The sequence below is a fragment of the Acanthopagrus latus genome, chromosome 23, assembly GCF_904848185.1.
Source record: "Acanthopagrus latus isolate v.2019 chromosome 23, fAcaLat1.1, whole genome shotgun sequence".
Classification (NCBI taxonomy): Eukaryota; Metazoa; Chordata; class Actinopteri; order Spariformes; family Sparidae; genus Acanthopagrus; species Acanthopagrus latus.
In genome coordinates this window covers 5676223-5701381 of record NC_051061.1, presented here as the reverse complement: position 1 = coordinate 5701381, position 25159 = coordinate 5676223, and the positions used below count along the sequence as shown (strand labels likewise).

At 41.4% G+C, this 25159-nt stretch overlaps 2 protein-coding genes across 8 annotated transcripts in view; one reads left to right on the top strand and one right to left on the bottom strand.

Annotated features, from left to right (window-relative positions):
* The window catches only part of grb2b (growth factor receptor-bound protein 2b), a 33471-nt gene extending 15605 nt beyond the window's left edge, over nucleotides 1-17866 (bottom strand). Inside the window, exons 1-2 of one of the 6 annotated variants that reach the window (XM_037088835.1) lie at nucleotides 17760-17866; nucleotides 15238-15500 (exon numbers count right to left, since the gene is read on the bottom strand). In XM_037088835.1, coding sequence (XP_036944730.1) covers nucleotides 15238-15315 — 78 coding nt within the window. In that variant the 5' untranslated portion in view covers nucleotides 15316-15500; nucleotides 17760-17866. The other 5 variants (XM_037088837.1, XM_037088834.1, XM_037088839.1 and 2 more) reach the window with 5 other exon arrangements.
* On the top strand, nucleotides 16706-21972 carry mchr1b (melanin-concentrating hormone receptor 1b). 2 transcript variants are annotated; one of them, XM_037088833.1, is made up of 3 exons: nucleotides 16706-16837; nucleotides 18810-18865; nucleotides 19270-21972. In XM_037088833.1, the coding sequence occupies exons 2-3, from the start codon at nucleotides 18811-18813 to the stop codon at nucleotides 20310-20312; spliced, it is 1098 nt and encodes a 365-aa protein (XP_036944728.1). In that variant the 5' UTR covers nucleotides 16706-16837; nucleotide 18810; the 3' UTR covers nucleotides 20313-21972. The 2 variants fall into 2 exon arrangements, with proteins under 2 accessions (XP_036944728.1, XP_036944727.1); XM_037088832.1 differs by lacking the exon at nucleotides 16706-16837 and having other exon boundaries at nucleotides 18491-18865.
* Nucleotides 21973-25159: the final 3187 nt, after the last annotated feature.

Here is a 25159-nt window from a genome sequence, read left to right as displayed (position 1 = left end):
GGTAGAGAGCGAGCTAGTAGGCAGACTAATGGTGGGGACAGAGAAGACAAGATGCCAAATAAACCAAGTCTGCACAGTCCACATGGGATTGCAATAAATCAGGAGCAGGGATTACCCCAGAGTGTGAGTTAATCTGAGCGTGAGTCAGGTCAGCCAAACAGAAAGACAGACAAGCTAAAGCTTCATCAGAACCTCAGAGGCCAAAGCCTGTTGGGTGTGCTACCAAGTTTAATGAAACTGTCTGCACACCAGACGGTAACCGTGACAGCATCAAACAGTGTTTTTGTTATCTTGCTCGACCACAGATTATTATCCTCATCATCATTATCAGGTACAACCGAAGACCTGGTCATATGCAAAGTCAAAATCAGTCACTACTGAGAAGAGCCAGGGGATGAGAACGGAAAGGAATTAAACTAGAGCTGCTCAGTCATGGAAAAGGACTCAAAAGTTGCACCAGCCAAATTTTGGTAAAATAAACAAGTGTCTGGTAGATTTGCTTCTCTCACCACCAAAAAAACCCTAAACAATGGTCATCTATAGCATGTCTAGTGACATTTGAACATTTATTAGCCACCTGGCCACTAGATACAAAGTGGATTTGGCACAGTCACCACGATTACATTCATTCAAAATTTTAAAAAAACGCAACTATTTAACACAACTGCTCACTGACTTTGGAAACACCCTGCATTCACTGAAGTTAAAAAATTCTATCATTTGTGAATAAAATCATAAATCATAATCATTTTGAGCATCACCCCTGCGAAATGACTTTTCGATCATAATTTAAGCCATTTGGTCGGATAACTTTTGGGAAGTCTAGAAGAGCAGCCTGATTAAATGACTTTATCCACATTCAAGTTAGTGATCTTTTTTTGGCTTTAAAGGAGCTTTCATAGGAATGAACGGAGCTCTGCCTCCAACTCTGTCCAGTAATAAAACGTTCTAAAATGTTCTAAATGTTCACCCAGGTTTTATGTTTAGATGAAAGCCGAGCCGACGTGATAAAAACCTGTCTACTGCAGAGTCAATTAACCCAGGTGTAAATGCAGAGTGTACACAAAAGCCCGATCTAAGAGGGTTTAAGTGGGATTTTTGACCAGTGGAAAAGCAGTATTAGAATAACCCTAATCCTAACCCTGTTTATAAGATCTGAGATGTGCGAACTGCTGAAAGGCCACTTGGGTACAATAACAGCATGGATTGCAGCGCTTCAAAAACAAAGCGGCTGATTTCACCGCTTCTTGCACCGACAGCTCACTTAATCATAGTGAGTTGATATATAAGAATGAGTTTGGGCTTGAGAGGAGGGGCGAAAGTGTACCCCTTTAAAAGAAAGGTGTGCACTGGATTTACAATGCTAGACAAAGCAGGAACATCACAGTGAGATGGAGCTCAGGGCAGTGATCTTTTAAATATGGAGGGGTCAGATATTGAAGTGGTTCATTTAACTCATTTAAAGGCTAACACCCTCCATAACACAGGGCATTAGCTGATGGAGAAAGATAATACATGAACACATAAAATTGGCTCAAATGGTACTAAACTTCCAATATCATGACTGTATCAAGTCTATTTCTTGCCAACGAAGATGTCAGAATATTTCAGAATTTGTAGATTTAACACCGACAAAAGAGTTGCTATTGTCAGTCCTACACAGTCATTTCTGACAGACAATATTGAGCCATCAGGTGGGCCTGGCTCCCACACACCCTCCAAAAAAGACGTGAGAATAGAAGGCCTGTAATGGTACACTTACTAAGTGGTGTGTGTGTGTGTGTGTGTGTGTGTCAGTGCCAACTGTGTGGATGTCCTGCAGGAATGGAATCTGAGGCCTGGTATTTTGACATACTGGCAGCAGAAGTGACCCCCGTGGTGGCACCAGATCTTACTCAGGGGACAAACTGAACCCCTTCACAGTACAGTATCTAGGACAGTGTTCAGGGACTGGGGGATCAAGCCTTTAAAAAAAGTAGGCAATGTATTGGTATAAATACCGCGAATGGGTTATCAGAGATAAGTAACACAGATAATGGAGAGAAAAACACATTTTAAATCACAGCAGATATGGGAGGTCTGATGGGGTGGGGCTCATTGCGTGAAGACCAGAACAAAACAGCTCTAGCTGTCAAAATGAGTCTGACCTCCTTTGCTCCCAGCAGGGAGGCTGGATACTTGGATCAGGGAGGCAATGAGTGCCACCCAGATAAAGAAAAAACACAGAAAGAGATTACACTGGATTCAACTAAATGAAGGCTTGTAACACTCTTGTAATTAAAACAATGCTTGAGGCCATTACCACATGGAGAGCCCCGCACCCCCTTATGGAGCAGAGACTGTAGCTTTAAACACGCATTACACCTCCAACCCAGGGGAAACAATGAGTTATGGACACCCAGAAGAACAGTTTTGGAGTCTACCAACTCCCATGCAGAAGTGGTTCTCAAACTTGAGATAATATAGTAACAACACCCACACTGTCGTAGGCATAAACATACCTTAAGGATGAACCTAATATTTTCTGAAATATTTCAGGAAAATATATTTATGGAAAGTACTGCAAGACTGGGGGAGAAACGCTGGTAAGTGCTTACAGCAGCACGGACTGACTTAATTTCAATCTGTTAATAACATTGTTTGCCACACTGAACAGTTTATAGCTACAGCTATAGTCTCGATAATTAAGTATTTTTATATAGTGATTAGGGGATACAACTATTTGCCATCTTAAAGGAGGGACGCCTTTGAACTGTTGTCTGCTGCCTTTGTTTTAAATACCGACAAAATGCAAAAGCAATTTTTTGAAGCAAAAGCTATGGTGTCTTTAATTAGCAAACGCCTCAATGCCCTTACAAAGTGTGCACATCACACACAACACTTGGATGAAATCAGGACAATGACACGTTCACATCATCCGCAAGATCAAGATAATCAATGAATTGCCTGAAATTTGCGAGCTAAAGAAATGTGTGGCTTTGATTAAGACAGGTTAACTTCATTTACAGGAGTAAATAGGACTGGATAGCAAATCTCAGTAATGTCATCCATCTTTTTAAGCGCAGGTACTTGACAGATCAGTTTAGAAAGCAGAAATTCACTGTGGTGAGGTCAATTATATTCAATTAGACTCATGTAACACACATCAATTTTGATAAAATACATACCTCTTTTTATTGGGTTTAAGTGCTTTATATTGTTTAATAAAAACAAAACTGCACTTTTATCAGCCATGTGTCCCATCATCCGTTATAATTTTTAGATAATGCCAGTTCCAGTGAGAGTGCCAATGAGGTGGGTTTTTTGGCAAGTTTGTGAGCCAAAACTGTTACTTGTCATCTTCATGGTTTTTTTTTCACATAAAAAGGCCCGACACCTGAAAATGAGTGCACAAACTGTGCAAGCTACTCATGGTGTCTAGCCAGCCATTGCCAACTTTGTCTCAAGAAATCCGGGGAAACCCAAAAATAGGCAACAGGCAATCTAACAGTTAAACTGGTGCAGATTAAAAAAAGACCATCTCATAATGACTGAACAATAAGTCATAATGCCTGAAAAGATGAGCCCACCAGCAAAAACCAGATGGGTGGTAAATTAATTAACAGTACAAGTGTGATAATTGATGTGGAAGGATAATTTTGGCTTAGCCCCACTCCAGAATCCTTCCTCCTCTTGACATCAATTGGACTCAGGCAGCTGGAGACAGGATCGTCTCTTACATCATGATGTTGTTTATCACAGCTTGGCGTCTCAGTGCAGTTTATTTTGCGAGTGCCCTCTAATGACTCTAGCTTAAAAAGAAAAAAAGTGACCAAATCTGTTGTGCAGTAAACAGATGTGACAGCTTAGGCAACTGTGTGCATTTAGGAACAACTGTTGCACTTCTGTCACATTAAGAATGAGAGCTTAACTGCTGTTGTTAAAGAAATTAACAGTCCATACAGCAGTGGAACCCAATCCAAAGTCAGCGTTAATGATCTGTCACCGTCCAGTCGTGTCATGAGATATGTCACCATGGCCATATCAGGCATGTATTTACTGTATTTAACACTGGCTCATCAGTATCTGCTCAAACTTTTAAATCATTTATCATTTTTCACTCATAGCCGGTGCAGAGGGGGAACTTAAGTGGAGCACAGGAGAAAAAAAATCAAGAGGATGATAACTTTTGGTTTAAATACAGCTGTCAGTGACTTTATGACACATCATGAGGGAGTGGTGTGGATGTGAGATGGACTGAGATCTAATTACAGCTCTCTGACTCAATGCTCAGGAGGTAGAGCAGTGAGAAAAGAGGCAGAGACGGCAAAGGGAAGAAGAGTGAAAAAACAAGGGCCAAAACCGTGACAGAAGCCAGATCAAGAGGGATAAATAGGAAAAGCATGAGAATGCGACAGAAGCTGTGAAGGAGCAAAAGAAGAAGACAGAGGAGCACTTTGAAGAATCACACTCCTTGTGATCAGCTTAGGAAAACTCCTCAGGGGCAAATGGCATAAAATGAGGGCATCTCTTATTCAGAGCAGCCAAAACAGCTATGTTTTATTCTGTGGAGTGCACTGTCCTCCATCTGCGGTAACCGGCTAGCGCGATGCCTTTTTATGGTGCCCCATCAATCCAATGACAGAAAAGTTGTCATTTCATTCCCACGCCATTCCCATGGTTGAAACATCTAACCTGGATCTGTAGAGCCACTGACATTCCTCCTCTCTTTATTGCAGGAAAGAATGCGGAAATTATAGACAGAATGTAGAAAATGTACTGAAAATTGTCTGTGACATGAACTTGCTTTTTAAAAGGCTTAATCTTCATGTTTATGGTGTTTTTTGTGTGTGGAAGCCACAGTGATGACGTCGAGTTAATCTCAAAAGTGATATATATATATATAGATGTTTATGTCCGGGATGGTGATAAAACAGACCCGAGCTGCCCTAATTCCTGCATTAGATGGTTTCTTATAATCGGCCACACAGCTTGTCTGTACTGGATTAGCGTGTCTATCCTGCCGACCTCCTTAAAGGCATATATAGTATATACAGTAGTCATCTTTTAATGATTAGAGCAGAGTTAGGAGGAAGGACCTTATCACTAAGAAACACTGTTAAACCTGCTCTTATCATGGTCATCTGTACCTGGCATGGCTTGTTAATTTTTAGATGGTTGAAGAGTAAAGAAACAGACTATTGCCCACTTTGGCTGCCAGGCCAGGAACTGTGGAATGAATCAGAACTGTATGCATCACCTGCACAGTCAATTAGTCAACAGGAAATATCTTTTAACCAGTGTATCAAAACTCCACCCTCCACCCAGCCTGCTGTGCTGAAGCAGTGAAAAACTTCAGGTACAGCAGGCTTTAACCATGCTGTGCAAAAATCATACACATTTCCACTCAATATCAAACTCACATTCTCTACCTTCCACAGTTTGTCATTAGCTATGACACAGTATGGATGGGCAATATATCATATTGTTTATCATATACGAGTCTATATATATATATATAGTCTGAAATGTATGCACTACATAGTGCCCTCAAAAACCTCAACAATGGACTCAGCTCACCGACATGTACTCTATCTACCACATGCTAATCCAGTGTCTTCTTTTGTCAATATCCTACATAAATTCTGTTTGCAGTCACAGAGGAGTAAAGAAACCATAAAATACTGACATCTAAGAAGCCAGATTCATAGAATTTACCCTTTTAATTTTTTTACTTAAAAAAGTTACTCCAAATGATTGATTGTCAAAATAGTTAAGTGCCAGAAATATCAATTCAGTGGTCATGTAAACGTACTATCTACAACACACAGGATGTAGTGAATAAGTGAACGAGTTATTTCAGACACAGCCATCTGTTGACTGTGTATACTGTGTCAAATCCATAATCGAAAAAGCTCTATAAAGTGTCTAAGCACCACCTGTACTGCTGCCGTTCTTTGCATAAGGTCTACAGGCTGTACCTGAGTACAATTTACTGCTCCAACAAACTGTTGGCAAAGGAAGGCCACAGAAATAGAGAGAGTCAAAGTGTCAAAGAGAGCAGGTTTGAGCATCCATGTCAGCAGCAGGCATGACTGCAAACATATTAACCCTTGCCAAGATGTGCAGCCATTGTGCCAGAGTGGGTAGTTGCTGGGACAAGTAAGTGTGCTGCTAAGAAGCTTGCAACAACTAAAAAGGGAAAAAAGCAGGAAAAGGTTCATGCAAACACACTCTCCTCCATTACTGAGCTAAAGCAATATTTGCAGTTTCCACATCTCCTTCCATTGGCCCCGGAACAGCGGCATGCTGGTGGTGGCGTCACTAGCAGAGAGAGGTTGTTGTTCCTGCTGTTTTAAAAGTAGACCACATGTTTTCCCCTTAGCGCTCATCTTTCTGCCCGACTAGTGAAAATCCATTTACAAACACAGGCTATGAAAACAAAAACCTGCACCAGTGTTGTTGCATGGGTATTGCATCGGAAGACAGAACTGCTGAACTACACTTTATCAGACTAATTACTTTTTGTTTTGTGTTACAGGCTGCCTTTAATTCATTCATTCACATGGGCCACATATCCTACAGCTATAGTTTATAGCAAAGCCTTTAGAAAAGTTTTCCTTACAGTAACAAGGTCACTTTTTAAAATTAGACAAAGGGAAGAGGGAGAGGGAAAAAAAACAGAGACAGAAATGTACTTATCTAAGCTTACTCTCTAGAGATTCAGCAGTTAATTAGAAAATAGTCAGCTCTTATGCAAATGTGAACTGAACACACAGACTCTGGGACTCCAGTGAGATCCTACAAGGCCTCTAGCAGTGTAAGTATGGTTAATCTAAGCTGTAATAACATGCACAGTGAGCTACAAATCAGCGATTTATTGACCTTTCAGCTCCTCATAGACAACTGCACTGCTGCTTCATGCAGACAGCCAAGAAATCTGCAAAAAACTGTTGCCGACTAGAACTTAAGGTGTTTAGAAAGGAAAAATCATATGGGATTGCGATCTGGGACTGGATCTCAGACTGATGAGTCTTTCCAGTCAGTCAGGCAGTGCAAGGCAGGGCTGATACAACTCAGCTTCTCTTCGCCGGTCAAGTGGACAGAGAGGGGAGATCAATACACGAAGCACTAATAGGCAATGAGGGAGCCATTAATCAGGGGAGGGGTGGGGGGCCTGAACAGAATGTGTTGAAATAACTGGCTAAAAGCTCCATCCTCCTCAATATCACAAGCCCTGAGGAGGGACGAGACAGTTGTCACAAGGGGAACTTAATAATGTTTCCTAAAGCCAAATAGGTTTTACTGTGCCACCGCTGAACTCCCTGTCAAGTAGGATGGGGCTTGTCATTCTCTGTAAATTCAGTGCTGTAACGCAGTAGGTGCACACTGTAGAGCTGCTGGAGTTTGCTGTGGAGACACAGGAAGTTGCTGGGGGTTGGAAGACACATCAAACAGGATGTGAAAACAGCTAAGCTGTGGCGTTAACGTAAGCACACACACAGACACAAGGACACACTAATGTTGAGACAGACTAGACAACTTTACCACAGATTTTTAACCCAATTTGACTCTGGGTTCCAAAAGGTTTCAGGCAGCAGGATTAGTGGGCAGTGGTGGTTTACAGTCTGGTCTTTCTCTTGGAAAATATCTGATATTCATATTTAGTTTCACTAAAAGTTGGCTCAGTGTGAAACAGTACCATGTAAATACACTTTAGAGGAGAATAGTTTAATAGGGACACATATCCAACTGAAATTGTCCTGATGATTCAAAAAACTGAAGTTTTGGTTTAGTCCAATATCTTTTACCATTCTATAGTGCTGTTGTTCTGATATTTCCAAGGCCTTGCAAACCTCTTCATGAAGTCTCAGTGTTTGTGGTTTGTACAAATTTTAGTGAGTGAACATGTAATTTCGGAGTGTAAAAGGAGTTTATGTTTACAATAGTTTGACATTTGCCTCCTATAATGAATACCGAGGGCTTTACTGTTCCATAAAGCGCGCGGCTCCATTGGTAATCTATTGGTCAGCACTCTGTCAATTCCTGTGTTGAGTCTGAATTGCAGTTTTATGACATACTGTTTCATTAGTGGCTGCAATAAAATACTGATAGAGTAGTATGGCTTGACCAGAGTTTAAATAACAATGTTTGGAAACTGCAGACAACAGTTTGCAGAAGTAGCGAGGAGGAAAGGCGGATCTTGGATCGTGCTACACAGGCCGAGTTCAAAGATCTGTTGATGGAAGCTAATTCTGTCAGCTCGCAAGGCTGTTAATCTTTATTTATTTAAGGAGGAAATGAGAACAAGTGTACAGTGCTCAGGGCAATGGCCAGACTCGACTGTGGCCTCCACTTGCCTGCTGCTTTGCCTCTAGATGTGCTTTCAGACACAGAAAACGGGCAGAATGAGAGCAGGGTAAAAACAGAAAACAGCTGATTTGGTTACCAAACTGTTGAAACAAGGATTGAACTCTTGGATTACTGGATTTATATTAAAATGCTCATGTGACATGTGCATTAATGTATTTGAGAAAAAAAAGAGACAGCTGTGAATGTGATTACTGATGATTTACCAGTAATTAATTCTGTCATACAATAACTGGCTATGAATCAGTTCTCACGTAAGTGAAACACTCTCTAAAAAATTGATTTCTAACTTCAACAAATTACTTTTTGCAGGTAAACTTCTACAGGTAAAATAATAGTGGCGAGGAGGAAGTGCTAATGTTAAAAAAGCCTGTGTGTGTTGATCTAGCTGTTCAATGTCAACTTGTAAGCATTTTCAATAACTAAACTACTTAATTATTGACTCTCCAAGCCCCTACTATAACATCAATATTGTTATAACTGTGAAAAATAGTTCACAGAATTCCTGTACACCCACAGCAATTGATGTATAATACCACTTTGTTTAATTTACCATATGCCCATAGAGTAATTGTGTAGATGAAACACCAGATTAAAGCTAAATTCTGCATTTAACATCAGTATATTTTAATCAAAATATATTCCCAACTTAAATAACACAGAAATTTCCCAGACTTTGTACCAACCATGCAACCAGAAGCAGCAACTTCCCCTTTTTGTCTATGCATGATGGGAGACCACATTCTGAAACTGAGCTAGTCTGCATAATGCAAATTTGTCATGGGCCCACACACATTATACTTTACACCCAAGCCCACACGCCCATGCGTTTTATGTTTCTGTTTTCCGAATCGCAGGCTAAAGTAACAAATCAGGCCTCATGCTCAGATTAGGACAAGAGTTGAAACAGTTAGACTGTTTTTAAAGATAAAACAGGAAGGTGGTTGCAACAGCTCTGTGTGCCATTTACTGATAAGGAGCAAGAGCAATGTGTAGCGTAAAAGCTCTGAACTTATAACAAAATAAGATTTATAGTATAAAGAATTAAATGTCTATGACATTAAAAGACACCGCAATACTGAAATGAGACTGTTGAGCCATTTTTCATATGAAAAAAGACTGTGAGGGGTTGAAGACTCTGTTATACTGGGACGCTGCTACTCATGAACTGGCAAATGAGAAAACTAAATGTTGGCTTTACACTCAATGCTGCTAAATAGGAGGACGGCCTGGACTGGACAGGCTGACAGATTTGGACAACATATCTTGGTAGAGATGGACAACACAAGCTTTGTTTCATCTGATAAATGTGCTTTTCTGTAACACAGCAGCATACTCAAACATTTTAAATGACAGCAGGAGCAGTTGAACAAAGTGAATGCTTACTAGGCTGCCACAAATAATCGATTAGTTGATCAAAAGAAAATTGCCAACTATTTTGATAAACAATTAATCATTCTTGTCATTCTTTCAAGCAAAACATTTACTGGCTCTGACTTTTTTATGTCAGAATTTGCTGCTTTTTTGTCATTTATGATGGTAAATGAGGAGTCTTTGGTTTTGGACTGTTGGTTGACCCAAAAAAGCTTGAAGACATCACTTCAGGCTCCCAGAAATTGCCATGAGTAGTTCTCACAATTGTTTGACATTTTGTTTTGTTTGAAACAATTAAATAATTGATTCTAAAAATAACAGGCAGAATAGTTGTAGCCCTTGGGCTAAACGTGTATTGAAGAAGAATCTGCATCAATAGCTGCGATTACATGGTGTTTGAAAAGACGAACAAAACTGGAACAAACAAACGAATGACCAAATTGAGAACCAGTGGAGTCTGAGGCAGCCTACTAATGTTACAAGGCTCAAAGTCAAAAATCGCAAAAGTGGTTCCGACCCAGACCAACTTACGGATGATCTAATGGGAGAGTGTAGATTGACATGACGTGCTAGGGTGTGTATGTGGGGTTTGGGAATTACTCGTCTTAAGCATTACTCGTAATGGATGCGAAAAGTGTATTCACAGATGGTGCTGATAATCTTAAATGAATGAATGAATGAATGAATGAATGAATGAATAAATAAATAAATAAAAAAATAAATGGAATATTCTCAATATAGTTGGAAAGACATCCTTTTTGTTTTTGGCAGATAAGATGCTTCAGGGTGGGTAGAAGCACTTTACACTTGTAAAAAAGTTGTATTCTAATTACATACTTGGGGCATGTAAACACACATTTTTATCAGATTCCTTTTATTAAATGTCCATGTAAACAGTCAAGTTGGAATCTCTAATCAGAGGGATTTTAATCAGATTTAAGAAGAACAGTCCATGTGAACTAAACTAATGTTAACCATGTAAGCACAGCTAAAGACCGTAAATGAAATGTTGTTAATGTCGTTTCATATTATATTTAATCTCATTTTCATGGTTAATATTCAACAAACATTTGCCACCACCCACCTTTGTGGGAATTCTGACAAGTGCTAAAGCATGAGCGTCATTTCAGGATGATTAAATAGCTGGACCCAACAGGATTTCATGTCCCTAAAACACCTCTTCATCCCCTCGGTGGCATCCGATAATGCTTATGTAAAAGGCCTTTTCTAAAAGCAATTGAAACGAGGAGGAATGCTGCTGTGTGGTTGTGTGGCATGAAGCCAGAGCCTGAGCCGCCTAATATTCAGGCTTCATCGTGGTGAGTTTTAGTGAGTCACTCGACTGAAACTGACCACACTGCTAGTGCTGATCACACCTGCTACAAAACCTGCTCGATGTCTTCGGTACCAAACCACACCGGCTTCCTTTAATCTGTGTGTACTAAATGCAGCAGTAAAAAAGAATTACAATCACTGCAATGCTGACAAACTCAACAGGAGTAGACGAACAAAGTGACGATCAGATATTCCTGTATGTGAAGGCTAGAGTTAGCAACACAGCCACCATCTCCCACTGATACAGAAAATGGTGAGAAGTTAAGGATGCTACATACAAGTGAAGCCTTAACACAGGCTCACTCTCTCATGAGAGGGAGCCTTTGTCCTAAGAGCAGAGCTGTTTAGTATTAGTATCAGCAGACAGATAGCACTGGTGATGGGAGCAAAGGAGCCACTATAACCACACTCCACCTCAGGAAAGCTTTCTTTTAGATGTACTGTGCAGTGCTTGTGTATACAGTAACAGATCTAAATAAACAGATCCGGCTCTCTGTTCGCTTGTTTATGTTTTGCTAATCTGTTCCTTGAGTATGTTCCTTTATTCCCGATAATGTTGATTGAGAGAGGGATTTACTCTAGTATTATTGATGTTTAAACAACTGTTATGTAACAAAATATCTAACTGGTCTAAAAAGCAGAGTGCAAAGAGCAAAGTGAGATAGTGGGCGAGAAACACGGATGTAGGTTTATTTAGCAGTTACTGCTTTGAAATAACCAACCATTGCCAAGAAGTAATCATCAGAAAAAACAACACGTAAACACAACTAACACCAAACTAACCAGCCCCAAACTAACCAACAGCATACTTTTAGAGGTCTGATTCATTGCACACACTGATCTTCAGGATTTTTGAGAGAGGGCCATTCTAATCTTTACCATAATTAACCTCAAAAAACATTATAAATTCAGTCTTTTATTAGTGTTACTTGCTGCACAGTTGACATTTTGTGCCACTACATGTATGAAAAACTAGGTGATATCCTGGTGGGACATGAGATCTAGTTAGATCCACTGGATCATTTTTAGTTACAGCCTTAGAGTGCTCAATAAGGTGGTAGCTTGAGTCCGACCCAGTACCAGGATGTTCCAGTGAATGACAGAAGCTTGTTCCATCCTGTTTCAAACAAGTTACCTGAGGGGGGAAACATTCAGACTTGAGACTAATGTGTCAGTACTATGAAGAGGAACAAAGGAGGAATAGAGGATAAAAGAAATGCATGGGGCGGGGGGGTGTCTGACAAACAAGCTGATTCATTTGGTCTCAAAAAAGTGAACTGGTCCTTTGGGCTAAGCGGCCAACAAATGATTCAGATGAAATGTGGACAGTGCTGGCGGCATCGTTCTTGCAGGCTTTCCTTCCCCATTTTCCAAATTCATTCTCTGAACCGAAATAACACGTAAAGCTTTTTTTTCTGTGGCCATTGAGGCTGCGCACTTTCAGTATTTTACCCACTCACTGTCAAATATGTAAGGCCAGGACATATGAGAAGTGTCTTTTAATTTGTAAACAAAATTGTATGCTGCACAAATGGCCATCAAAGTCATAAGGGTCAAATACTTGACAAAAGAGCGTTTTGATGAAGCACTGCAGAGCTGTAGACATGTTCTAACCTACAAAGTGTTGTTCTCCAAATGTAAGAAAACATGTTTGATTGTTAATGACCGCAACAAAAGTCATGTCATTATGAGTTTAGCAGTTTTTTCAGTGAAAATGAAAACTGTGATGAAGTTATGATCATTCCCACCAATCGTAAATTGTACCACAATCACAACTGAACAACTGTACATTAGGACCACAGTCCTAATACTGCATTCAGTTTTGACTATGGTTATATTGTGACAGGGCCTAAGTCTTTTCTCTTCCTTGTTTCAGTGGCTGGATTACAGTAAAGTGATGTCATTTTCTGGTATGGCTTTATCTGTTATTACGTCTCATTCATTTGTGAGGTTATTTAAACTCATTGAGCCAAAGTAGGGATTGAAACATAGGTTTTGACTGAATCTGAACAATGGTGTTTTCCTGATTCATTTTTGTTCTGATATAAAATGACTGTATGCAACACCTGCCTTGTGCTTTTTATCTCGCCACAGAAAAGCAGAGGCTCTGAGGAACAGTGCCTCTGTAAAGGACTTGGAAAATGCATTAAATAGAGTGTGTGAGGAAGGAAACAAATCAAGAATTGAGAGTGACAATGTGCTTCACTTAAGGGGAACTGAGAAACGCAATTTAGAACAAAATTGAACGAAAAGTAGCAGAACATTAGATTAGATTGTAAAACACGTCACAGAATAATATGCAGTTTCATCTAAACCTGTGTGCCAACATGCATGTCTCATCTTTTAAGATGTCAAATTAAAGGAATAAAAAAAAAACATTCTGTGGTATTTCTCATTAACATATTGTCTGGAACTCTGCCATTTGGTAAAAAGCTCCAGATTTTGCAAAAGGATAGTTAGCTTGTAAAATTAGAGAAGTACAGTCCTTTCACTTCTCATATGCAAATTTTATAAGAACTCATATTTAACTCAGTGTTTCCTAAGCTGACTGTCTCTCCCTCTCTCTAGGCCCCCTGGTGAGATAAGAAATCTCTTCAAAACTCCCCCCTCAAATCTCTTATTCAGGGGAGAGAAACAGCGCTCATCCCCTGATAGAACGGTCAACTCATCCATGACAGATGACTTTTATCTTACATACTGTATATCATACTATAGTATAATATTAAGGCACTTTGTTACGTTGATGCAAATTGCCATAAAGCATTCCAGCATGCTACTGAATCATTAGCACAGGGGCAGTGTCATCTCATATGGAGTGGAAAGCAGAAGCCCTTCAGCATTAAGATTCAGTGGGAGGAATATGACGGTAAAGCTATTTAGAGGATGTTTATTTACTGCTCACTGTTGATCCCTTAATACCAGATACAATTCTCTTGTTCCCATCTGCATTCGGCAAAAATAGTCCTGTGCTGCCGTACTGATGACAACATTCATTTTCTAAAAATTGGATCACATATTTTGGAAGAAAGAACTGATATGAACATAAAGACAAATATGCATTTGTTAATGTTGCATCGCAGCAGTTTTCCATGTACTTGCATGTCTGGAAAAGCAGATGTTGCCCGTAAAAGCAAGTTGGTGTTATGATGAAAACAGGATGACAGGTTACAGTGAAAATACACAAAGCTGTGTGGTCTTTTAGAAATGTATCATTTACAAAAGGGGCTATTCACTCAGTTATCAGCCAATAGCTTATGAGCAGCATTTCTGAGAACCATCTGCACTGTAGGCAGTCCGTTTTTAGTAAAATAATGACTGACCTTAAAGCCAAGGGGCTGAAAGAGGAATTCTTGAAGTCATGCATTATCTTTAAAAAACTGACTTTATAGCCTTGCATATTTTCTTAGAAAATAAAGACAGTTTATCTCATTTGTCTGTAGTGTCGCCTCAGCATCCTGCCCTTCGTGACCTCTACACAGAGGGATTATGTTGATTGCATTTAAATCCAAAGAGAATCATTGTGTAGGAAAATTGCAGTATGTACTTTTGACGCAACAACCGGCTATCTCATCAAGGTCGGAGAGTGACAAACTCTATTCAGGCGACCAGAAAGCATAGGGCTTTGAATAAGCAGCTCATGCCTGGGGATATGGGCAAGCCTGGGGTTTCAGAGAGCACTTTAGGTGGTTCACAATAGAACAAAAACCCTGCATCTTTTGCCTCTATAATCACTGGACCTCCTTTAGAATACCATCATGCAATGGGCCACGCAGCATCTTGGCCTAAAATGTTGTTGCTCTGTTGCCACATGAGGTTAACATACGTACCATCAGATAGTAGTATTTTGGATTTCAGTTTACAGCCCGAGCCTATGGATCTTTTCTCTCTTATTAAACGTTTGTTTAAGTTTGATAGATACATACGACAAGTGTATGATTAGGTATTAACGATCGCAGCATAAGATAAAGATATGGTACTGTTGCTTTACTGGGTGATGATTATAACCGTCTGCATCTCCTTCGCATGTTAAATTAATGTAGGCAACTCTTGGCATAGTGTTGTTCGCTGTTTTTATTTATAGACAAGACGGATATGATTAACCACGCAGGAAAGAAACCATGTACTGGTGAGTAATGCAGACAAGCCTTAACACTGAACGATCAAATAGTTGTCGCTTACCTTGAGGATGTCTCCACGCTTGAAACTAAGCTCATCATCAGCAGTAGCTTTGAAATCGTATTTGGCAATGGCCTCCATGGTTGCTGTTGCTGCGTGCAGGAAAAGAAAAACTGCTCGGCTGTGGTTGTTTATGAGGAACTGAATAAAAAATAAAAACACGTATCCAGGCTTCTGTGGCCAGATGCTTCTCTCCGAGTCTCTCCTCCCGTCTGTGACCCGTTCCTTTAGTGCTTTGACCTCACATAAAGGTTACAGTAAAGTGCCTGCGAAGAAAAGACAAAACTGTACTGAATCACACTAAAAATGTAATATGGGGCAACGACTGCACTGCTAAGAAAAAAAAATTGTTTGAGACATGTTTGCTCTTAAATATGAAGATTCATATTTTGGATACATGAATCAAATAATATGGCGAGAATTAAAAAAAACCCTCTGAATATGGTTTTGGTTAAAGAATGTCGGAAAAATATGCAAATCAGTCTTTCAGTCTTTCAGTTATAGTTTTCTTGAGGTCATGAGAGTGATTTTGTGCTCTGGACATCACAAGCTTTGTTCCCTCAAGATCCAACAATATCCAAAATACGATACACAAGCTCTAATGATCACCTCCAATCTCCTACATGTTCCTTCATAAGAAGACAGGATACTGACGCAAAATTTACAATCAGTGGCAAATTGCTTAAGACTTTCCTGACAGCCAACAACCTGGCCGGGGCCACAGATAAGTCGGTAGCCTACTTAAACCGAGCCGTCACTGATACTCTGGCTAAACCTGCAGTTGCTGAGTTAAATGGATGAAGCTACGTTATCTCATTAAGTTGTTTGCTAACATGGCCCCCTGCAGCAGTGATGGGTTCGCACTAATAACGAACGGCTCTGCGTCCAGTGAGGCCATTCACATCTGACAGCCGGCCAGATGACTACATTAGACTAATGAATTCACCAAGAATAATCTGTAAATGCCAAACGCCAGGGTTTTGACAGACACAGTCCCGTCGTGAATAATGTTTACCGTTACTCAAAAACAGCGACAACATCAGCTTTTCTAGAAGCATTTTGACAGCAACGAAACAACAAATTCTTAAAATGGGACTGCGGCCATTGTTTACAGTTATACAACAGTCAACAAGTCAACCCCGTGGCCCCAGTAGTTGAAGACAGGCGATCAACACGGCGCATCAGTGACAGAAGTTACGTTAGCAGAGACAAAGTAATGACAAGGGAAGCCGAGGTCTAACGGCGACAGACTGCGATCATCCTCTTTAGTTCACTACCATCTCGAGGTGTTGTTAATGTCAGACCAAAGTCAGATTCTAACACGTTGAAATGTGCCATTTCGAGCATCGGACCGCGATTTTGGATCGTTTTCACGCGAGTGCGAGTGAATCGAATCCGTTCCAACAGGCAGCCTGCGCCCAGTGTTCTAGAAACGCTCGAGCTAGCATACCGGCTAACGGTCGAATAACAATAACTGCGATGCCGTGTGAATCTCAAACTTAACCCCGTTAATTTACCGCAACGGGAAAAACCACGATGACATTACTCAACACAGCTGCCCACTCCAAAATAAACACAGGGTGTTTATCAACGCCCGAGGCCTGTAAGCTAGCTGCACGTTGGCAAATGTGAAAGGGAAGAAAACACCTTTTTTTTCATAGCGCAAGCTGTTGTTGCTAGCTCTGTGGCACAGTTAGCCCAGCTAACGTTACTGAACTTGCCTAGCCTGCGTCGCGAGAGGAAAGAGTACACAACTTTTACGTGAGGGGAAAGAACAAAGAAAACTCACCACTCGAGATATTCCGTTTCGACGCTGCCACCGTAACAAACAAACACCCTATCGTGCGATAATCCGCTCCCCGTTTCCTCTTGAGAGGCAACAAACGATGTACGCCTGATGTCGCTTACACCCCGTCCGAGGAGCCTAAACGTAGCTACTAGCATAAGGTTTACGACGTTTATTTCCGCTTCCTTCCACAGCGCTGGGAGGGTCTGCCCGCCCCTGTGACTGGAGCTCCTCCCTGTCAGTCTGTTGCACTTGTCTGCCAAACCCACCACAGGACTGTTACTGGCTTCCAACTAGCTTTCGTTATCCCCCCCACTAATTATTAAAGGTTACCTCGTGCTGGTGTGATCCAAATCGGAGGGTTACGCATTACGCACGCACAGATCCATATAATTCATTAATTGTTACGTAATCGTGCCATGACAGTGAGGTAGAATATTAGATTGAATAGGCCTAGATAGGGCTGAGGCATCTCAATGCTTCAAGATTTATGAGTGTAAATATAACATCGAACTGTTGCTACACGAGCGCCTGGCATCAGCAGTCGGGTGGTAAAAGTAGACATGCCAGTGAAAACTGCGCTGAGTGTTCTGACCTGTGTAACTTCTCGATAAAGTGACTTATTATGTTGAGTATAATAAGCTACTTTATAAGCCACGAGCGATCAGCAGTTCTTCAGCTGGTTCCTCTCATTAAAAATTGACCGTATTATTCAAATATGCACAGAGTGCACACTCACCACTCTGAAGATGTGCCAGGCGAGCTGCTCAAAAAAAGAAAAAGAAAAAAGCAAGAGAGTAGCCTTCATCCTCTTAGAAAATAACTGTCAATGGTGAGTTAGCGTGCTAGCTGCCACCTTTATCCCACTGCACAAGCCGCTGCTTGGCTGATAGTTGGCCGCCTTTCACTTGTTTTGACTTTTGGAACATCTGCTTTGAATTGTGAGCCTCGGAGGCCTGGTGTGTGCGACAACCAGAGACGCGTTCACCAAATGCCTTGACGGTACTGACACCTAGCGGGCAGATCAGGAACTGTTCGGAATGCAAGACTCGGAGATTCAGGATGCTTCACCGTCGCTCAGGTTGTACAAGTTCAGGCGCGTTACACAGTGGATGAAGAGTATGTAATAAGTAAAAAATAATAATAATAAAAAATACCGATGATAGTAATTACAGTAATAATGATATAATAATATGAGAGTATGCAGTAAAACTATGGACAGCAGGGATAAGGCGCAAGTGTATCTATACATGTGTGTCCTCAAATATTATTAAAGAACGAATAGGCAGCAAGGGACAGTATGTTTAAAATAAAGCAAAAATGTGTCTAAAATAAGAATCACGGCGAAAAAAGACGACATTAAGAGAAGAACCTGCCACTGTCTCACACTCTCGGTCCGAGTCGACCTCTCTACTCACCAACAACGTAAAGCTGCAGCCCACCTTTCTCCTCAGAGAGCTGAGACCGCCACACGGGCGAGCACGTGTGTGTGTGTGTGTGTGTTGAGTGAAATGTCAGAGCTGTGACGTCGTTGATGTTGTCTTCATGGATCCGTCGGCTGTCGCGCGCACCGAGGAAGAAGTTTGAACTACATTAAACAAGCTCGCGTCGTTCCCTCCTCTGCTGTTTTTTTTTCTTTCTTTATTTCTCTCTTTCTTTCTTTCGTTCTTTCTTTGCTTATATGTATACACGTGTTAGCCCTTTCTTGCACCTTTACTCACGGTACCCCATGTCGCAGGTCTTTATTTCTTTCGGAAACTGTAAGTTGACTGTTTTGAGCACATTTTAGGATGGACTCTGCCTACATGTCGAATTCGTCTCCTACAACCTTCAGGCCAGAGGAAGGTAAGTTGTTTGTTTTCTTTTAACACGAACTCTTTCGTCCAATTTATTTTCCACGCATTCTTAATAGATCCTTGTTACCTTCCCCCCCTCTGTCGATCCAGTGGTTTTAGTGTTGGAGTTATATATGGTGCAGCTATGTGTATGTTTATTTGTTTTTAATATACTGCATTCATTTTGATATAAATGTTGACCTTGCGTAGTGCTAATTCGATTTTGATGTGAAGGTTAGGATGTGTTTTTTAAGTTTTTAATTTAGTTTTTTGAGGACGTGTCCATTTTACATTGATAAAAATCTAAATCTAATCGAATTAAAAGCAATTTAAAAGAAGTATATTGAAGCAAAGGATGTTTTTTGAGAATAGACTCACAGACCAAGCGACTAACAAAGACTACCCTGTTTGTAGCCCTTTCGCCAGAACATGAGCAGTACAACAATGTGCTCATGCCCAGCATCTTTGGTGTCATCTGCTTCTTCGGGATCGTTGGTAACTGCATCGTGATCTACACCATTGTGAAGGAAACCAAGCTCTGCTCCCAGCAGACAGTCCCAGACATATTCATCTTCAGCTTGTCCATCGCGGACCTCCTCTTCCTCCTCGGCATGCCCTTTCTCATCCACCAGCTTGTGGGCAACGGCTCCTGGTGCTTCGGTGGCACCATGTGCACCGTCATCACGGCGCTGGACTCCAACAGCCAGATTGTCAGCACGTACATCCTGACTGTGATGACCCTGGATCGCTACCTGGCCACTGTCCACCCCATCCGCTTCAAACATGTCCGCACCCCCTTCGTGGCCGGGGCGGCGGTCGCTCTGGTGTGGGTCTTTTCACTGGTCTCCATCACTCCGGTGTGGATGTACACAGGACTCATGCCCCTCAAGGATGGCTCAGTCGGCTGTGCTCTCCTGCTGCCCAACCCAGCCACAGATACATACTGGTTCACCCTCTACCAGTTCTTCCTCGCCTTTGCTCTGCCTTGGGTGGTCATCTGCGGGGTCTTCTTCAAGATTCTCCAAAACATGTCAGCTACGGTTGCCCCGCTGCCCCAGCCCAGCCTGAGGGTGCGGACGAGAAAGGTGACCCGCATGGCGGTGGCCATATGCCTGGCGTTCTTCACGTGCTGGGCCCCCTACTACATCTTGCAGCTGGTCCACCTTGGAGTGCAGCGGCCCACCTTTGCCTTCCTGTACGCCTACAACATCGCTATCAGCATGGGCTACGCCAACAGCTGCATTAACCCGTTTATCTACATCGTACTAAGTGACACGTTTAAGAGGAAGTTCATCGTAGCCATCCGACCGTCCCACAGGACGTTCAGGGTCGCCCCTGCCCTGGCTGATGGCAGCATGTGTCTGAGGATGGCTCCCGACAGCCTCCATCCATCTCACCTGCACTCATCAGGGGAACTGCTTCAAAACATGCTGCCTGTTACTGTGGCTGTGCACTGAGATTGGCCGTCCAGAAGCGTTGCCAGCAAGTCTCCAGCTGCCACTACTGACAAACACTTCTCTGTCCCTGAAAGCATAATTAAAGAGAGGTTTCCGTTCCAATTGTGACTCTACTGAACTTTAAAGTGCATTTATTTGCGGAGTGGTGATGTAATCTGTGACATTTTTTAGGCATTTTCAGTGTTAGTGATAGGTACTCAACATTTTACTTAAAAGGCAAAAAAATGAACAGTACATTGAATTTTCCAAAGCCATGTTTGGTTAGACTCAGCCTGATACAGAAAATCAACATGCAATGATAGAAATGAATATATATATCTTCAAAACTCTTCTTTATTTACAATTCGTTGTGTTATGATTTTTATTTGTAATTTGTAATTTCAACAGTAATTATTACATATTGCACCTTTAAACCCCCCCCTGAATTTTACTGGGGGTAAGCAAGTTGATTAATCACTGTGCGTCTGTGACGTCTTTTGGATGCATCGTCGATTAACTCTCAAAACAGCCAGTGATATTGTGGTTATATAGAAATTGTGCAAAAAAAAAAATATATATATACACTCGTTGCATGAAAAGTAACAGAACGAATGCAACATTATGCAGAAATTGGCTTTTGTGTGACCCCACCCCCCCTGCCCTGAGTGCAACACCACTGTGATGTAAACGTGTATATAACGCTGTGATCCTGCCCTCTCACTGAAGTTACACCGTGCAGAAGCAAGTGACACCATTCACCATATTACAAGTCACTGTACCATCAACATGATCTTGAAGCTGTTATTTTAAGGTGAAACAGTCACATAATGTTGCTTTAAAGGCTTTTACTAAATAATATCACTGTAGCAAAATAAAATTGCATGGTTCTGCACCACAAGATTATCATTCATATGATCTGAAATATGATTTTTTTAAAATATTCTTTTAATAGCTAACTGTGCTAGCTGTTTGTATGTTGCAAGCTGTGATTAGTATTGGTGGATAACAGAGTTTACAGTGCAGGTCCTTATGTATGTCTGTTATACATTTTTGACCAAGATGACCGTGGCACAAATTGGAAAAAAAAAAATCCTCCTCCGAACAGAAAACTCAATATCTGTATGACTCATAAATGTTTAACTTTTTAAATGTTTTAATGATATCTTTATTGTCCCAGAAAAAAACAAACAAACTGTATTTACAGATTGTTTATGCATGCATATTTAACAGCTCGTAATACAGTCCGTATTTGAGTGGGCATCTTTACTGTGATGTGACTACTGTACCTTGCTGTGTGTTTTAACTGTTAGAATGTGCTCACGGAGGTAGAGATGACTGTCAACATTCAGAGGCGTGTGAAAGAGGAGCCCAAATGCTTTTATAACATATTTTCTACAGTTATGTATGTGAGGAGAAGTGTTGATAAAGAGTGGAATACAGCTGAAGTGTCTTCACTGAGTAGCAAGAAAGGCCACGCACAAAGCTTGAAAGGAAAGAGAAGTCTGCCGCGGCAGGTCAGACTTGAGAGGGCGGAAAGCAGCATTGTCTCTTTCTTTTCCCACCAGCTTTTCACAGTGGGCCGACTGAATGAGTGCATGTCGAAATGTCAGGTGGCAGGATCTGAAGTATCAACCGCTGAATACTGAAATAAAGCCAGGATTACATGGCGCTGACAAGATAACGTTTTCTCCGTCCTTGTGTCTTGGGTTTTTGTTTGTCACAGTCTGGAACTAACATCAACATTGTTTTTTTTTGTTTTTTTTTTTTTTAGTTTCCCAGTTTGAAATACTGCGTGCATTAAGTCCAAGTGTGCACAACAGCTTGCGGAATAAATGTACGCTTCAGTGAGTCAGAGCACAAACTCAAGCTGGGAAATGTATGTAATGCATCGCAATGTACGATGTAATTACCTGTTAACTGCACCAGCACAGGACACAAGTAGATACATTGAGGTTTTGGGAGGTTAAAACCCCCCCAAAAATGAGAGGACGCGCTTCAGGGAGCAGCGCTGGTATTTTCCTGCGTAAATGGTTGACAGGGCCAAAACGGGTCAGGTTCTGCTGATGAGACTGCAATTACAGGAGCCCTTCCAAACTAAATCGAGGACCAGTCTTTAGTTCAGCCTTTGATGAGTCGTTTCCCCGTTTCTGCTGTTCCGTCAAACCTCTTCCTGTGATTTACTTTGAAATAAAAGTTCTGCCACCGATATGGCCGCCTGCTGTGTCTCGCTTTTGGGCCCACCTTCGTCGCTCTCAGCAGGACACTTATTTATGAATTCTTGTTCCCTCGGTAGCTGCATTTATTTAACAGTGCAGCTATAAAAACACAGCCTTCTTTTCAAACGCTTCCTCCAGGCAGCACATGTTGGAGGAAACCGATGCTGAACGTGTGTTTGCTACTGTCATAATGTGTTATCTCATGACAGAAGTGTAATTAATATTTTTTCAACATGTACATTTGTTGTATAACAGGTTTACATAACAGCACATTGATGGCTTTATGATACCCTGTGGTGAAGCTTCAACTCTACTTGAAATAAGATTTTTACTCTTTCATGGCACACAACGTGTTTCTAGATGGAGGGTTTTGACAGAATCAGAGATAAAAATTCCACTTCGCAGTGGAATCTTTTCTTTTTTCTTTTTTTTTTCTTGTAGCGGGGACTTCACATTCATTTTCACTTTTCATTCTCTGCCCTTAATTCTCTCACTCGCTGCCAAACTGTAACGGCTGATGTTACTGTGAACCACGGGGAGCGGCAAAAGTCACAACATATCCCCGAGCTGGGCTTTTACATTAACAGCGCATGAGAAAGTCATTATAAAGACGAGCACAAAGAGACACAAAATGTTCACAAAGAGAAGTACAACAACCACAGAGACACACAATGTTCACAAAGAGAAGTACAACAACCACAGAGACACACAATGTTCACGAAGAGAAGTACAACAACCACAGAGACACACAATGTTCACGAAGAGAAGTACAACAACCACAGAGACACACAATGTTCACAAGGAGAAGTAAAATAATCACAGACACAAACTACAGAGACAAAAGTACCACAGAGACACAAACTACAGAGACAAAAGTACCACAGAGACACAAACTACAGAGACAAATGCACCACAAAGACGTGGCTGCATGTCTCTGTATTTGGTGACTGGTCAGAGAGCATTTGACCCGCTGCTATAAGCGATCAGCTGCAGGGTTTCAGTGAATACACAGCTGAAAAACAAAATATGAGTTTGTTCTGCAGAGGCAAGAATGCACTGACAAAAACAGTGACGTCTGGCAATGGCTTGAACATTCTTTTGCGTAAGGTACATTCCAGCTGTCTAAACGTCCATGAACAAACAAATTGTTTTGTTTGTTGTCTGTTGTCATTGTTTGTCTTTGGTTGTCAATGCAGGAAATCAACTGAGCATTAAGTCTTTTCATAGAGAATCAGCTTCATCACTAATTAAAGTCAGCGAGCGTCCATGATATACACCACATCTGTTTGTCTTCCCTTGATTAGCTTTTCTTTTCCGCTCACGAGATTCCCATGATAAAGTTCTCTGGATATGAACCTTTCGCTTCATCATCATGTTCTTAATTTTCATTAGTTCAAGCATTTATTTATTTATTTATTTACTTTCACATGCCAGTGTCAACTGCCAACAGTTTCATTTTCAAATTTAACTCGGGCAAAACTCATTCTTTCCAATTCAGACGACTGATAAAGACGCATGATTACGGCTGGCACAATAATGCCCATCGATTCAAATGAAATGACGGAGGAAACAAAAGCAGACCCCGGGGGGTCGCTTCTCATGTCATTTACTATGAAACTGCCAGACGTGAAATTGACTTTTCATAACAAACAATAAACATTCAAAAACATGTGGTTTGATGCGAGGGTTCCGATGCCCGCAGAGATGCCTTCACGTTGACTTTCATTCATCACTGGCCGGCTCTAATAGAAAACACAAGCAGGTGTCCGCCTTCGCTCTGATTGTTAACAATGACACCCGTTGGCGACGGCGACAATGCGGCAGCGGCAGCACTGGCCTCAGAACAACAGCCCGCCAGCAGCCATCGCGCCCATCTCTGCGTGAGCAAAGACAGCAATTACCTTGGCTGTAATGAGTTTGGTCCTCTGTCCTCTGTCTCTGCTGCATCATGCTGACTGTATTCACAGCACAGGATCAGTGTCACTCCATGTGAGTTAGCCCAACAGAAAGATGGGAGCATAAACAATCTGCACTGATAAGCAACTTTTAGGAGAATATGCCTTTTTTTGGTCTAATATTTTATCCTTGAGTTTAGTGATTTTAACAGAATACCCCAATGTGACATCTTTGAAGCGCCCCGAACATCTAATCACCCCATCCAGCGCTGATGTGTTCACGCTGGAGTCTGATTAAACACACGAAGAAGCCAGAAGCTGGACGGGCCTATCTAAATGAGAATCACACGTGGATGACATGCATGAAATTCCGATTCAGCACGTGTCGGCAGTGAGGGGCCGTAGCTCTACAACTTATCCCTTGTTCCGCTGCGACACTGTGGATCGACACGTGGAGCAGATCAGTCAGTTTTGAAGCAGAGAGAATTCTATTACATTTGTTGACTGTCCCGCCCCCTCTGAGGTCACATCTCGTGTGCCATTTTGAAGCGAAGTGTCCAGTATCCAACAGCCCATATTCAAATAAATAGCATTCTCTTTCATGTAGATTAATGTATTGCGTGGGTTTTTCTGGTGATAAAGAAAGCGGACATTTCTGCAACAGAGACAGTGAGTGCTGTTTCCTGTGACATCAAATAAAGCATCAGAGGCTCAGTGTGGCGATTATGTTGCTCCAGCAACCCTCCTCCGTGTTAGC

What these genes read in the sequence shown, in the direction of transcription:
- mchr1b (XM_037088833.1), top strand. Translation starts at nt 18,811, where the DNA reads ATGGACTCTGCCTACATGTCGAATTCGTCTCCTACAACCTTCAGGCCA. An exon ending in AACCTTCAGGCCAGAGGAAG is followed by an intron (nt 18,866 to 19,269) that starts GTAAGTTGTTTG and finishes CCCTGTTTGTAG; the next exon opens with CCCTTTCGCCAGAACATGAG.